Below are 13824 nucleotides of genomic sequence, written 5' to 3'. Positions count from 1 at the left end.
AACCAGAATCGACTAGCAAATGGAGAATTCTTAAACTGGAACAAGTTCTTAAATATTGAGGTATTGTGTAATTATTCCAAACATAGCCCCAACTCTGCCATCTGCAGAACAGGTCACACATCAAGTGTCATTATTACTGCAGTTGCATCAGACATTAAACTCCTGGCATTTTGCTAGACAACCTTTAGGAAAGAGAATAAACAGTCACTACTTTGTTGGGATTTGTTATTTGGCTGTGCTGAGATTTGTTTCTCGTGACTTCTTTTTGAATGTTCATTCACTGCCTTTCCATCTCAAGGATTTAGTTGAAAATGTCACTGACTTTAGAGCACATGCCAGTGTACCATGGGTTTCTCTTCTGTTTCAATTTTGTGGCTACTTTCACAGAAATTTCCCTTGATTATTGGTGTTTTTTTTGTTTTTTTTTTTGGTGGGGAGTATTTTTCTCCTTCCTCTTTCTGACTTTGTGATCTGTCACATTCTTTCTCTGTGGTTTAGTCTTTTTTCATCTTGCCTGTAACTAATTTTTATTTACAGGTGTCTGATGATAGAATATCACCAAATACATTAAATGATGTCAAAACAGGACTCATCTGGCCTGGGAACTTAGTGATGATGTTCTGCATTGCCAATTGGGGAACTGGGGTTGAATATTCAGGCTGTGTTTTCACTCTTGGGGATGTCAAGTTTTGGATTGTTGCAGAGCTGGGGTGTTTATCTGAGTAGGGAACATAGGGGAAGTACATTGCAGTGGTCGGTTTGGCAAATTAAAAGGAGACAAATTAATTACAAAAGGTTTTTCTTTTAATGTCCCCATTCCAAAGTGAGTAAGGGAACAAATATGTTATGCAATGTTATGTAAAATTCATATTCAATTCTATCGAGACCCTAAAACAATCACTTTTGCATCCTCGAACAGCTGTGTTCTCCTCCAAACTTTTGAACTAAGTTTCTATAACCAGCAATGGGCTCCAATATCATCTTCAATCTTAGGTTAAAATGAAGTTTCTATAGTGGAGGAATGTGCTTCATGTTGTGAAGTTTCAGCTTACTGTGCTAAGCTAAATGTGTATTTTTTCTATTTTAAAATGGCAGCATGGAGTTACCTTGAAAGATCAGGTTTACCCATATATAGGTGATAGGTCCATAGCATTTACTTCTTGAAGAAGCGTAACCGCCAGGAACACATAATAGCTAATTGCATCACACTACTTCCACATCCTAAAGGATGGGATTTTTCTGGTTGCAGAAAGTTTTTTACAAATGGTCCTAATCCATCTAAATTAGTGGAATTAAAAAAAACAACAACAAAAAATCAAAGTCTCCAGTACTTTGAAGGTGGTGAGAATAACTTTTTCAAGATACGAGGCACATCTCTCCTCTTGGGAAACAACTGTTCAGCATGAGAGAATAATCAAAGAAACCCATCCCAAGGGAAACCTCTCTTGCTCAAACATTCAAGATAAAGTAGATGGATATTATAGTAAATTATAAAATCATAAGCAGGTGTGTGTGTGTATATGTAGGCTAGTGTAACATGTAAAACATTGTTCACATTGGGTTTTCATACAGTAATAGTGTACAGAATGCTGCAAATGGTGTTTGTAAATCAATGATTCTCCAGATTTTGGGGAAAGGGGTGAGCAAACCAATAAGTGGCCTTGATTTGTATCCTAAATTGGGAGAAAATAAAAATCTATATATTTTTTTGGCAGAGCATGTGGATGAGAGCCTAAACTTTTAGCAGGCAGTATGTTAGAGAGCTAAAATTGAGGTTGCTTTCCTTCAGGGTTTTATGGGAAACCTGGATCATTGTAATGTTCCATATGGGATGTTAGATAAAGCGGTACTGCACTCACAATGGTTGTGGCTGTTACTGAATTTTATAAAACAATGACTCCTTTTTTTTTTTTTTGGTTTCATAAAGTATTACAAATATGCATTGTGAAAAAATATTTAATTAGTTTCACTTCTTTATTTCTAGGTGCCATCAAAGCTAACGGTACTTCCAGGACCTAATGCTTGAACTTGACTACTAGGTGCCATTCTTACTTCTGGGGGTGCTGCTGTCTGTAAACTTCCCTGTACCTCTCCACCGTCCCATCTCATAAAATTCAATTTAGCTACTGTGTGACAGTCCTTGGCATTCTGGAAACCATGGGGATTGGCAAGAACACTGCTTCTAAATCAGTGGAGACTGGAAGCTCAACAGAGGGCAAATATGAAGATGAATCTAAGCATCCTGCCTTCTTCACTCTACCTGTAAGTAAAATATTCAAGAATGTTCTTTCTTAAATAATATGTAAAAGGTTTTTGTATTATTCAGTTATCAGGGTTTATGTTGGCTTAAGCATAGTGTCCAGATACGCAATTAAGCTTTTTAGATATAGAAATTTTGAGTGGCATTGCATTATGAAGAGACTTTTACTAGATCAATGAGCTAAATTCTTGACTCCTCAATGTCTATTGTGATACAGCTCTCTAACACATGTCTTAAGATGTGTCTCTTGGTAAGCATACACCTACTCATCCTTTTTTGGGGAAGAATCTTGTCTTAAAATTGTCTGGCTAAATTACATCTATTGAGAGGAAATTCAGGATGTAATTTGTCTGGAAATAATTTTATTAAAGTAGGGAAAGTAGTTCCATATTATGAGTAGTTGCAATGAATGTGTTTTGTTCGGAAAAACAAATACTAACAATGTGTGTAGTGATGGCATTGCTAAGATGAAAATATTTTTTATTTTAACTGAGGTGAAAGTAAATGACACTGAATTATTTCACACAGTGCCATGGTTCATTTCATGCTGAAGGATTGTGCCATAGATACAAAACCATTTTGAAGTAAGTTATGTTAGTAGCTTTTGCGGAAGCATAACTATGCTAGCTGCAACCATGTTTAAATGTTTTTAATAGATGAGTTTTAGCACCGAACCTCCATGACTGTGCTGTATCTGCTTAATGTCTACATCTTATAGACTTAACACAGTTGTAGATATCACAGTTTTGCTACATTGTGGACAGGATCACAGTGGTTTTTGTTGGTGTTAGCTCTCTGTTGACTGTCTAGACCAGTGTTCTTCAAACTTTATATTGGTGACCCCTTTCACACAGCAAGCCTCTGAATGTGCCCCCCCTTTATAAAATGAGGGGGGGATTTAATTTAGTGGGGGCTCGAGGCTGTCAGCCCCATGGAGCTGATGGCTCATGATCCCCATGTAACCACCTTGTGACCCTGTAAGGGGTCGTGACCCCCAGTTTGAGAACCCCGGTCTAGAATGTCGTCTTCAGTTCCTCAACTCCACTGGATGTCAGTGTTTTAACATAATGAGCTTGAAATCAAGAAAACTTTGCCACTTGACTAATGCTGCTGCGTTACCATTTGGTTCTCTTGCCCCATCAAGAGAACTGGGGTTTCCAGTAGAAACATTAGTGAATTTAAGGTGTCTTTCCCAATCAGATCTATAATCTTGCTCTTCTGCATTTCACATTAAAAAATATTTCTGGTTGCTTTTCCACAAGTTTGTTCCTTTTCTGGTTACTTCTATTAAGATGTGACAGAAATGTGGTGGGTAAACTTGGAATTATTTATCCAATCTCCACACAGTTTATCAGATTTTTGGTTTCAGGAGGAAGGGAGAGATCTTATTGATCTTATCCTCCGTGAGCTAATGTTTAGCCACTGTTTGCTTCTGATATAACTGTCCACACGGTCATTGGTCTCACATCTCCAAAAATTCTGATTAGATTAAATCTACCGTGTCTTAGTATCTCTCCACAGCCAACAAAACAGAGAACCAGGATGCTGAGCTTGGTGACATTAAGAGTAGAAGGTTGAAGCTTGGGTAGGACGTTCCCTCTAATTAGCCTTCATTTTGAATCATGTGACATTGGCCTGCTTTTGCAAATGTTTGACCTCTGAAATATCAGTGCTAGGGGCTGTTTATTTATAAAGGCATCGATTCTTGGGAGCAGCATTAACAGAGCCCTGAGAAGAGTCAGCTATCTGGTGGTCCTAGTGACCCTCTACAAAGATTATGATATGAAAGGTGCAAATATTATTTTCATGAAGATGCAGGTTAGACATGAATCCCTGTGTTTGTGGACCAACCAAATATTTTTTTTCTCTTGACCATTCCCATATTGTGTGTGTGTGTGTGTGTGTGTGTGTGTATATGTATGTATGTATATATATGTGTATGTATGTATGTATGTATATGTATGTATGTATATGTATGTATGTATATGTATGTATGTGTGTGTGTGTATGTGTGTGTATATATATAATATATAATGTGTGCGTGTGTGCGTGTGTGCGTGTGTGTGTGTGTGTGTGTGGAGAGGCAGCCTACGTGGGAATAGTGCTAAACAATCCCACTATGTGGCTAAGGCAACCTATCAGTGATAAACTCACAAAATATACATTTGGGATGAATAGGAGCGGGATGTTGGGGGCAGAGTGAGAGAATATCTGTTTTTTTCCCCCTCGTGTGCTGTAGGTTTGCTCAGAGTTGAGAGAAAAATAAAAACACTACAGCAGTAGACTCCATTGATGCTCGTGTAATGTCGACGACCTGTTGTCGGCTGGGATCAAACTTGGGACCCCTGAAGCTTAGTGTGTGAGCCTCTACTGCATGAGCTAAAAGCCACATGCCTCTTAACCAAGGCTGTAGCAGGCTCATCAATCTCTACATGGTCTAGGTGCACTAGAGGGGGACAGAGCACCACACCAAGCAGGCATGGGTTACACTTGTTTGATTCTTTCACAACCCGGTTAAGTTTCTCTGTCTCCCCCGCCTTTCCTTGTCCTTTTTTCGCTTTGGCCAAATTCTACTCCCACTGAAGTCATAACTCTCTCTCGCTTAATTGGTAACAGGATTGGGTCCTCCCTTAGCAGATTTCATAAATCAACTGATACAAGTTTACCTGGCCAAAGAGCTCCACCTGATTCACTTCAGTTTATTGCATACTATTTATATCAGGAGACAGTGCTATATAATTTTTCACTTACTGGTTCGTTGTCTTCTCACTTCGTTTAATTACTCTGTACTGTGAGATTCTTCAAAGAACATTTGTAGCAAAGTAAAACGTCAGAAATCAGATTTATTAAATATGTGCTTTGCACTTAATGGATTATAATAGAAAAAGTAATCAAATTTAACTGCAAATGTACAATTGACTACTTTTCCTCACAGAGATTTAGGAAGCAATAATTGGCATACTTTTTCAGAGTTGTTGAAGTAGAGACTTTGGGGATTTGATGTTGCGTGCAGTTTCCTCACTATTTAGCATGCACCTGTTCAAAGTAAATCACCCCTGCTAATATCAGTATTCTATTTCCAAACCTGGATATCCAAATATGATTTAGCAGCATTTACATCTCCACTAAACTTCCATCTAAATGGTACTTTACTTGATTTGCCTCTTCTGAAACGAAAAACAAACCTAGTACAGTGGAGTGGCACCTCTTAAAGGAATACGCTTCTCACCATATAGGTCTGGCTGCTGACTTTTGTCTGGGTCCTGGGTTTTAAATATATTTGAAATCCAGTTATAATTTGAAGAAATTCTGTAAGTAAGAATATGTAATCAGACTTAAACAAATCCATCCCCTATGACAATTCAAATAAAAAGAAAACTTAGCCTGAAGTCATAGGTGCCCAAAGAATGCTGTTAGAATTCTAACTGAAAATTTAATACCAATAAATGATGTGTAAGAGGCAGTAGCTCGTGACACTCATGAGCACACTAAAGATTAGCTTTGAATCTGAATATCTTTCATATTGTAACAGTGTAATGACAGTAAGATACATGCACAACTCAAGCAGTTAAAACAACAACAACCCTGCAAATATTTCAGTTAAAGTATATGCATATGTTTGTGGGACAAAAGGGGTCATGCTATTAGCGTTAGAACATGTACACAGGAAGAAGAAAGGTATTCATAGATTACAAGGCCAGAAGGGACCATTGTGATCATCTAGTCTGGCCTCCTGTATTACACCGGCCAGGGAACTTCCACAAAATAATTCCTAGAGCAGATCTTTTAGAACATGCAGTCTTGATTTAAAAATGGTCAGTGATGGAGAATCTCCCATTACTGTGGTAAATTGTTCCAGTGGTTAATTACTCTAATTTGCAGTCTGAATTTGTCCATCTTCAACTTCCAGCCATTGAATCATTCTCTGCTAGATTGAAGAGCCCATTATTAAATATTTGTTCTCCATGTTGGCTGTGTAATAGTCACCCCTTAATCTTCTCTTTTTTTAAGATAAATAGATTGAGCTTCTTGAGTCGATCACTATAAGGCATGATTTCTGATCCTTTAATCATTCTCATGGGTATTCTCTGTGAGCTGTACAGTTCATCAACATCCTTCTTGAACTGCAGGCACTGGAATTGGACACTGTATTCCAGCAGTCGTCGCACCAGTGCCAAACAATCACGGCAAGATTCAGTACAAATAGGTTGATTGGGGTAGGAAGTATATGAATGAACTACGGCCATAGTGATAAGAATGTTTTGTCTTATCAAGACTTGTCTGTCTCAACCTTTCTGCTTTGAGAATCCTTTAAAATATCACTTATATTTCTCATGGGGAAGGGATGAGCAGTGTCCAGGAACAGCTGTAGTTTGAATCAATGAAATTTTGAAAGGAGAATATTTGATATGTTACATTTTGTTGGGCACAATTCTTTTTCCCTTTGGTAAAAGATCACCGTAGTAACCCAGTACTAGAAAAAAACTATTACTACGTAGCTCTTTGTTCTCCTGTTGCTTATTCACATATACATCACTACTCAATGGCGATCACACATATGTCAGTACATCCAGCATTGTGAAACTCATTTAAAATAGGCCAAAAGTAAAATAAGTAGAGGGTAAGTGACATGAGAATAAGAGCCCTTTGAATATAAACTTGTATACCCTAAGTCCTGTTGTAAATATCACCATGTGGAAAACAGAAGATGGTCTGTGTTGTGTGTGCTTCAAACAAACAAACAAACAGAAAACCCCCATCAATGGTCCTGAGTTATTTTTCACTTGTTTTGTACAGTTTTCATGAAATCCTGTCACAAGACTTGGTGGAATAATCATATTACAACATACAGACAGTTATGCCAAGAAAAAGTATTTTTAGTTTTAGAATCATAAAAGCATCCCTGTTATGGGAGCACCACGTGCTTTTGCTGTTGAAATACTTAGTTTGATTTTTTTTCAGCTGCCATTAATGTTTGTAGTTGCATACTCATGCTTATTCTTCAGAGCTCTTGTGTGGCTCGAAAGCTGCTTCTCTCACAAAGAAATTGGTTCAATAAAAGATATCACCCACCTTGTCTCTCTCAGATTCTGGGGCTGACACAGCTACAACTACATTGCATAGAACAATAATTTTGAGTGTCCGTTTACTGGAGGAAGAGGTTGTCTGGGTTCCTAGGATCCTTCATTCTAAAAGCGCTAGTGTTTTAGCCAGACCAGTCTTAGATTGAGGGAAGGGGACGTGTACATCACATTGTTAATGGTGAATCTTGGAATAAAGGACTGCTTATAATTATTTATTAGTCATGTCTAGAGCCATATACATAACGAAGTTAGATCAGGATCGTTGTGCTAAGTCAGGATCGTTGTGCTAAGTGCTGGGCAATTGCAAAGGAAGGCATGCTTCCTGCTCTCAACAGCTTAGTCTAAAAAAAGTAAAATCCAAAGGAGAGTGAAAATAGGGTGCAATCAAATATACAAATTATATATATATATATATATATATATATATATATATATATATATATATACACACACAATTCGTTTTTATTATTCTAAAATGCCATCTTCCTCCTGTGCCTGTCAACCCAGCCTTCCTTAATGGGGTGATTTTCATATGGGTATTTTACTGAGCTAGTTTTACTTTAGGGAGGACTACTTAAAATTATAGGTGTTGTGTAAATTTTGATGGGAGTAGCATTTCACCCTATCCTTTACGGATCCCTGATGAGCATCTTCCCCTTATGAACGTTGGGGACAAAGTCCTCCCAGCTGAAGAGTAGTGGATGAAGTTTCCTTTAATAAGGCGATGGTACTCCTTAACTAGTGGTATTGTTTAGCATCTGCCAGTCCTCTTCAAATGTGCTGAATGCAATGCTTGCACAGTTCTTCTCACACTGGTTGTCCCATGGAGCCGGAAACTGGAGTTGGAAATTGAATCCTCATCTGTCTTCTACTGCAGCGCACCAGCACTACACCATGAGCAGACTGACTGGTGGATAGAAATTACTCGGTAGTTTTAGTGTGAAATGTGTTTTGGTCCTGACTACACTGTAGAAGCTACCAAATTTTGGGTACTTGGCTAGAATATGATAGTCATTCTGCATCCCCCAACACTCTCCCCTCCCTCCCCCGCACCCAAAAATAACACACTGAGAATTTCCATGGGTTTTGCAGTGTAGACAGGACTGATCTGGACTCTTGTATTGTGCTACAGTCCCGTAGAAGTACAAATCTGTAGTATAAGTCCAGGCTACACTACAAGACCAATCCGTATTCTGGGTTGATGGAACTTGTTTGGCAACTTGGTTTCGACACAGTGATCCCCTGATGAGACCTTTAGTTGGAGGAAGTAGGCTGTATTACTCATTTTGTCAATCTCATGCTGTAGCTTAAAAGTTTTTAAAACAAAATGTTTCCATTTGATGCATGACTAAAAACTATGGCAGACATGGGACCCAGCCACTTCTAAATAAGTAACTCAGTGACAGAAAGAGAAACATGACTCTGTGCGGGATGTGGTTTATTTTGTGTGGTACAGTTTCATTTCTTGCTGGTGAACAGTAATATCTCAGTTGCCCTGTTAATAATAAAAGGATGTCTTTTAGTTTTATTTTGTTTTTTTTTGCAGCCCCATAATGTCTAATGGCTCAAATATGAGAGTGCAGTTCATAAATAATTTGAATTGTGCAAAATACTATTGTGAAAAACTTCTCCTTGCTGGTATAACAGCTGCTTACGAATTTCAGATACACGGAAATTGAATATGGGAGGATTTGGGGTGAGGGGTGTTTTGTTTTTAAGGTTTTATTTTCCTTTGTCTGTCTGTCTGTGTCTCTCTCTCTCTCTCTCTCTCTCCCCCCCCCCGGAGGGGGGGGAAGAGGGGTTTATTGGGTAGAAGTGGATGTCAGTGTTGAATGCCTGTCTTGTGATGAAAAGTCTTTTTTGAAGAGGTAAGTTTTTTGCAGTATTTTTGAAAGGTCAGGTTCTGAAGTTGCCTGATCTTCTCTGGGAGCTAGCTGGATCCCCTCAGCTGAGAATGTTTTATCTCCAGATGTTGTGCACTTCGTTCTGGGCTTTGTGAGCTTCGTTGTCCCAGAGAAGCGTAGCTGTCGTGGTGGCTCATAGATCAAAATTCTGTCTCTAATATACCTGGGACTTGATCAGTTAATATTGCTTAGGACTGAAGCTGTACACTGTCGTTGGAACCTGACTGGAAGCCAGTGAAAGAACTTGAGGATAGGCATGACATACATGTTCACTGCAGCCTAATTCATTGGGAAGGTGAAATCAGAGAACGTTTTGAAAAATGGTTAGATCAATAATGTATTGGGAAACATGCACTGCTTAAAAGAATGCATATGGAAATTCATTCAGTATTTTTACCATTTAAGATCTTCAGTGAGTTGTGAGATGTTTTGACTGTTACCCAAAATGCATGCTTTTCCCCCCCTGAATGTGTGTGGGTTTGTGGAAGGACGTACAGGGAAAAGACTATAACTAATTGAAAGCAGGAATAGGAATTTCCTTTTTATATTTCTTGATGGCTCTGAGCCTAATCCTGTAGTCTTTACACAGGCTAGACTCTCATTATTTTTATTTGCGATATACAATGTTTCTAAAATACGGAAGGGCCTGAAATAGTCTGTTGAAGTACTGCAATCAAGAATGCAGACATGGCCAGCTTAATTGTTTACCATTTATAAAATTTTGTAAGACATCAGCTCTCATTGACTTTTGTGGAGTTGTATGTCTGTCTCTCTGTTTTGAGGACAGACACGAGGGTTGTGTTCTGTGTATCTAAAAGAGTGTTGACCAGAGCACAAATGTCTGTTGCTGCATTCTTTTAGTGGAAATGCTTTTATTTTCAAGTGTGTAAGCTTTTCTAAAATAAACTTCATATCTTAAAAATTAGGTCATTTCCAGGCATGGGAAAGAATTGTTCTTTTTATTTATGTAAGTGTTCTAAAAAACTACAAATGGATTCTAACCCAGAATTGGTACAGAAATGAGCTTCCAAATCATTGTTGGTAACAGTTCAGTTGTCTGCCAGATAGCCTCTTAACTCTGTGAGAGAGCTCCTTTTTCGTCATCCCTGATTGAATTATGCCTGCTATTTCTAGATAGAGGAAAGGTTAGATTTTTCAGTACTCGGTAATATTTGCTCACTGGTGGAAAATGTTAACGTGAATGTTAAGATCTTTGTGACTTCTAACCTAGTTAATTTTCAACTAAAACATCAAGTTCTCATGGTTCAAAGTAGCTATAAAATGGTATTGGATCACTTCTGTTTTACCAGTGCACAAACTGATATTAATAACTTGCTGATGCAGTTTTTAGGTGAACTAGCAAACTGAATGCACTAGGTTATTGACACCTTCGTTGTTGTTGTGTGGTTTTTTTGCCTTTGATCTGTCCGTGAAGGTTTACAACTAGTAGAAAATGGAGGTAAAATGTATACCTTGCAAAATAACGTCTTGGTTCTCAGAATTGTTAGAGAAAAAGAGAATAATGTATTAAATCACTGTCCATATTTGAACGTGTGCTGTATTTTTAAGGATGGGTTTTTGCTTTCAGGATGAGTCTTGTATCCAAGGCGTGATGGATAAGAAGAACCCCAAAATCTGTCTATACTAATGGACCAGAGAACTTGCTGTTACTCCATATTAAATGCAATCTAAAGGCATAGAGTAGCAGATGATGAGCTTTTACTCTGGAGGAAAGAATAAATCTAAAATGAATCAACTGATAAACGAAGGTCTTTCAGAAATGAGCAGAAAGTGGAGGGAGAGCCATGGTCAATCAAAGGGAGCCCTTCTCTGCAAAATATGTACATAGATAAGCAAATAAATTATGGGGCTATAATTCCTCGAGATGTTATGGTGCTGACACAGATGGCAAGAGTGACGCAGAGACCAATTTATGCCTGTTCTAGTAGTATTGCTGTTACCTTTCTCCCACTTCCTTGTGTTACTTAGTTCCTCTCTCCTCCTCCTCCTGTAGTCTTCATTCACTGCCTGAATGGCTTTAGCTTACTGCTCTTGTGGCCTTAATACATTTATTTTCTAATTTGCAGATGTGACTTCACGCCCATGCACTGGGTCAATCTTTTGGGGGGAGGTGTGTTTTTATGCGGGGCTGATTGTGGAACTGAAAACTGCAATTCATGTTGTGTATAGTGTATTCCAGGCTATAAAGGAAGATGGTGGTAAAGATCAGAATCTCAATTGATTATAATACACAGTTAAGCATATTCTTATGTTAAATGCCTATTAAAAAGACCAGTGATCCATATTATTTAGATAATTGGTATTTATCTCATGGTCCAAAGTCAGAAATTATATAGCAGAATGAAATACTTTGCATCACACTTGTGATTTATTACAGGCACTTAAGAGGGGAGTACTCTGCTAGAAAAGTCAAATTAGAAAATGCTTAGCATTTGCTTTTACGCTGTCGAATATGCAATCTAAATGAGAGGTGTGGAGTTAAGAAAAACTCATGACATTGATTTCATGGTGTTGTATTAAAATGCTTCAGTAATGAAAGTACATCTAATTTCCAGAGAATTTTACTGTGCTCACGCTGAAAGAATTTGAGAGCATGACAAAATCTTCCCCTTTCCCTTACTTGGGAAACAAGGTGAAGATTAAAGCCAGAAATTCCCCATTTTCATCTAAGTGCCATTAAAAACACAAGCAAAAGAGACAGTTGGTTATTCATTATCACAAACCATGCTCTTGTTTAGTAAAGAAACAAGAATACTGTGTTGCTTTTAATCGACTATACATATATAATTTAAAAAAAATCTTCTCAGCAAGATGTCTGGAAATGTGACCTTTACTTTATGAACTGCTATAGAATATGGCAGTGGCTCTCAAACTTTCCAGGCTACTGTACCCCTTTCAGGACTCGGAATCTGATTTGGCTTGCATACCCCCAAGTTTCACCTCACTTAAAAACTACTTGCTTACAAAATCAGACATAAAAAAATACAAAAATGTCACAGCACACTAGTACTGACAAATTGCTTGCTTTCTCATTTTTACCATATAATTCTGGAATAAATCAATCAGTGCATAGTTTCTAGAGCAATATAACAAGTCATTGTCTGTATGAAATTTTTGTTTGTACTGACTTTGCTAGTGCTTCTTTATGTAGCCTGTTGTAAAACTATGCAAATATCGAGATGAGTTGATGTACCCGCTGGAAGACCTCTGTGTATCCCCAGGGGTACACGTACCCCTGGTTGAGAACCACTGGAATATGGCCACTAGAACGCTTGAATATATTCTTAAGGAGCTACAGTGAGAGAGCTTCTTGTTACATACCTTTTATTCAGAATGGTTTTTAGAGATAGTTGACATCAAATAGGGTGTTACAAGCTGTGTAGTTCAGTAAGTTACGATGTATGTGGATTTTTTGTAGGTTGTCATAAGTGGTGGAGCGACATCGAGTGGTGATCAGGACACAGAGGACACAGAGCTGATGGCAATCTATACCACAGAAAATGGCATAGCAGAAAAGGTATAATTTTTTGTTAAATACTTTGTAAAACTCATGTTAATATAAAATAACTTACTCTTGCTTCATCCTAGGGCCTGGGCATTCTTTCTAATTAATTTAAATTCATTGTCTACCTTCTCTACTTCCACAAAATACACTGACTTACAGCCCCAATTCTTGGTTCACTGAGGTATTTGCCTTCCTTATGACTGCAGGGTCAGGTCCTTGGTTATAGAGCTCAAGGAACGACACAGCAATTAGGTTAGGGCGTTAAAGCACACAAACAATTTCTTTAATTCTTAATATGCTGCTTTTTTGCATTTCTGAACTCCATCTGGCCTTTTACACATCCTCATATGCTGCCACACTCTGTCGAACTTGCTTCTGCTGAAGACATCTAGAAGTATTAAAATGTATCAACTTAGGGCTAGTCTACGCTGTGTGGTCGCGGTAGAGCTCTGGGAGAGAGCTCCTCCAGCGCTCTAAAAAAGCCACCTCTACAAGGGGCATAACTACCAGCGCTGGTGCACTGTCTACACTAGCATGTTACAGCGCTGAAACCTGCAGCGCTCAGGGGTGTGTTTTTTCACACCCCTGAGCGAGAAAGTTGCAGCGCTGTAAAGTGCCAGCGTAGACAAGCCCGTAAAGGAAAGAACAAAGGACCACGGGCTCAACCCCTCTGTAAATCCCTTCAGTGAGTTCCTATGTGTCATGAGATTGCAAGATCTCCTCCTCCCACCATCAGTCTACACAGCAGCCTCATAACTATTCCTTTTAGATCTCTCTCTAAAGCTAACTTTCTGCAAACGAAACCCTGCCAATTCCAATGCATTTAGATCCAGTAGCACTCTATAATTTTGATCAGATGGGTAGTTTTAATCTTAAAATGTCCATAATAACAAGGTAAATGATGTTTCTAAATATTGATTCAATCACTCTGACTTTGAAATTTTCAACAAGAACTTTCTCACTTCCCTTTTAGAAGGCAGAATTAACGAGAATTGCAGGAAAAAAGCCTCCCAGCAGGTGTTCTGGCATTAAGACTGTAGTGATTTTTGT

General features: G+C 38.3%; 1 protein-coding gene across 1 annotated transcript in view; it reads left to right on the top strand.

The window, feature by feature from the left end:
* The window catches only part of SLC23A2 (solute carrier family 23 member 2), a 96659-nt gene that overhangs the window by 34384 nt on the left and 48451 nt on the right, over window positions 1–13824 (top strand). Inside the window, exons 3-4 of the mRNA XM_065398715.1 lie at window positions 1985–2262; window positions 12688–12786. Of these exons, the coding sequence (XP_065254787.1) occupies window positions 2158–2262; window positions 12688–12786 (204 nt within the window). The 5' untranslated portion in view covers window positions 1985–2157. The remainder of the gene's footprint in view (window positions 1–1984; window positions 2263–12687; window positions 12787–13824) is intronic.

The sequence above is a fragment of the Emys orbicularis genome, chromosome 2 (genome assembly GCF_028017835.1).
Source record: "Emys orbicularis isolate rEmyOrb1 chromosome 2, rEmyOrb1.hap1, whole genome shotgun sequence".
Classification (NCBI taxonomy): domain Eukaryota; kingdom Metazoa; phylum Chordata; order Testudines; family Emydidae; genus Emys; species Emys orbicularis.
Note: the sequence above shows the minus strand (reverse complement) of the source record. Positions and strands in the feature narration are given on the sequence as shown.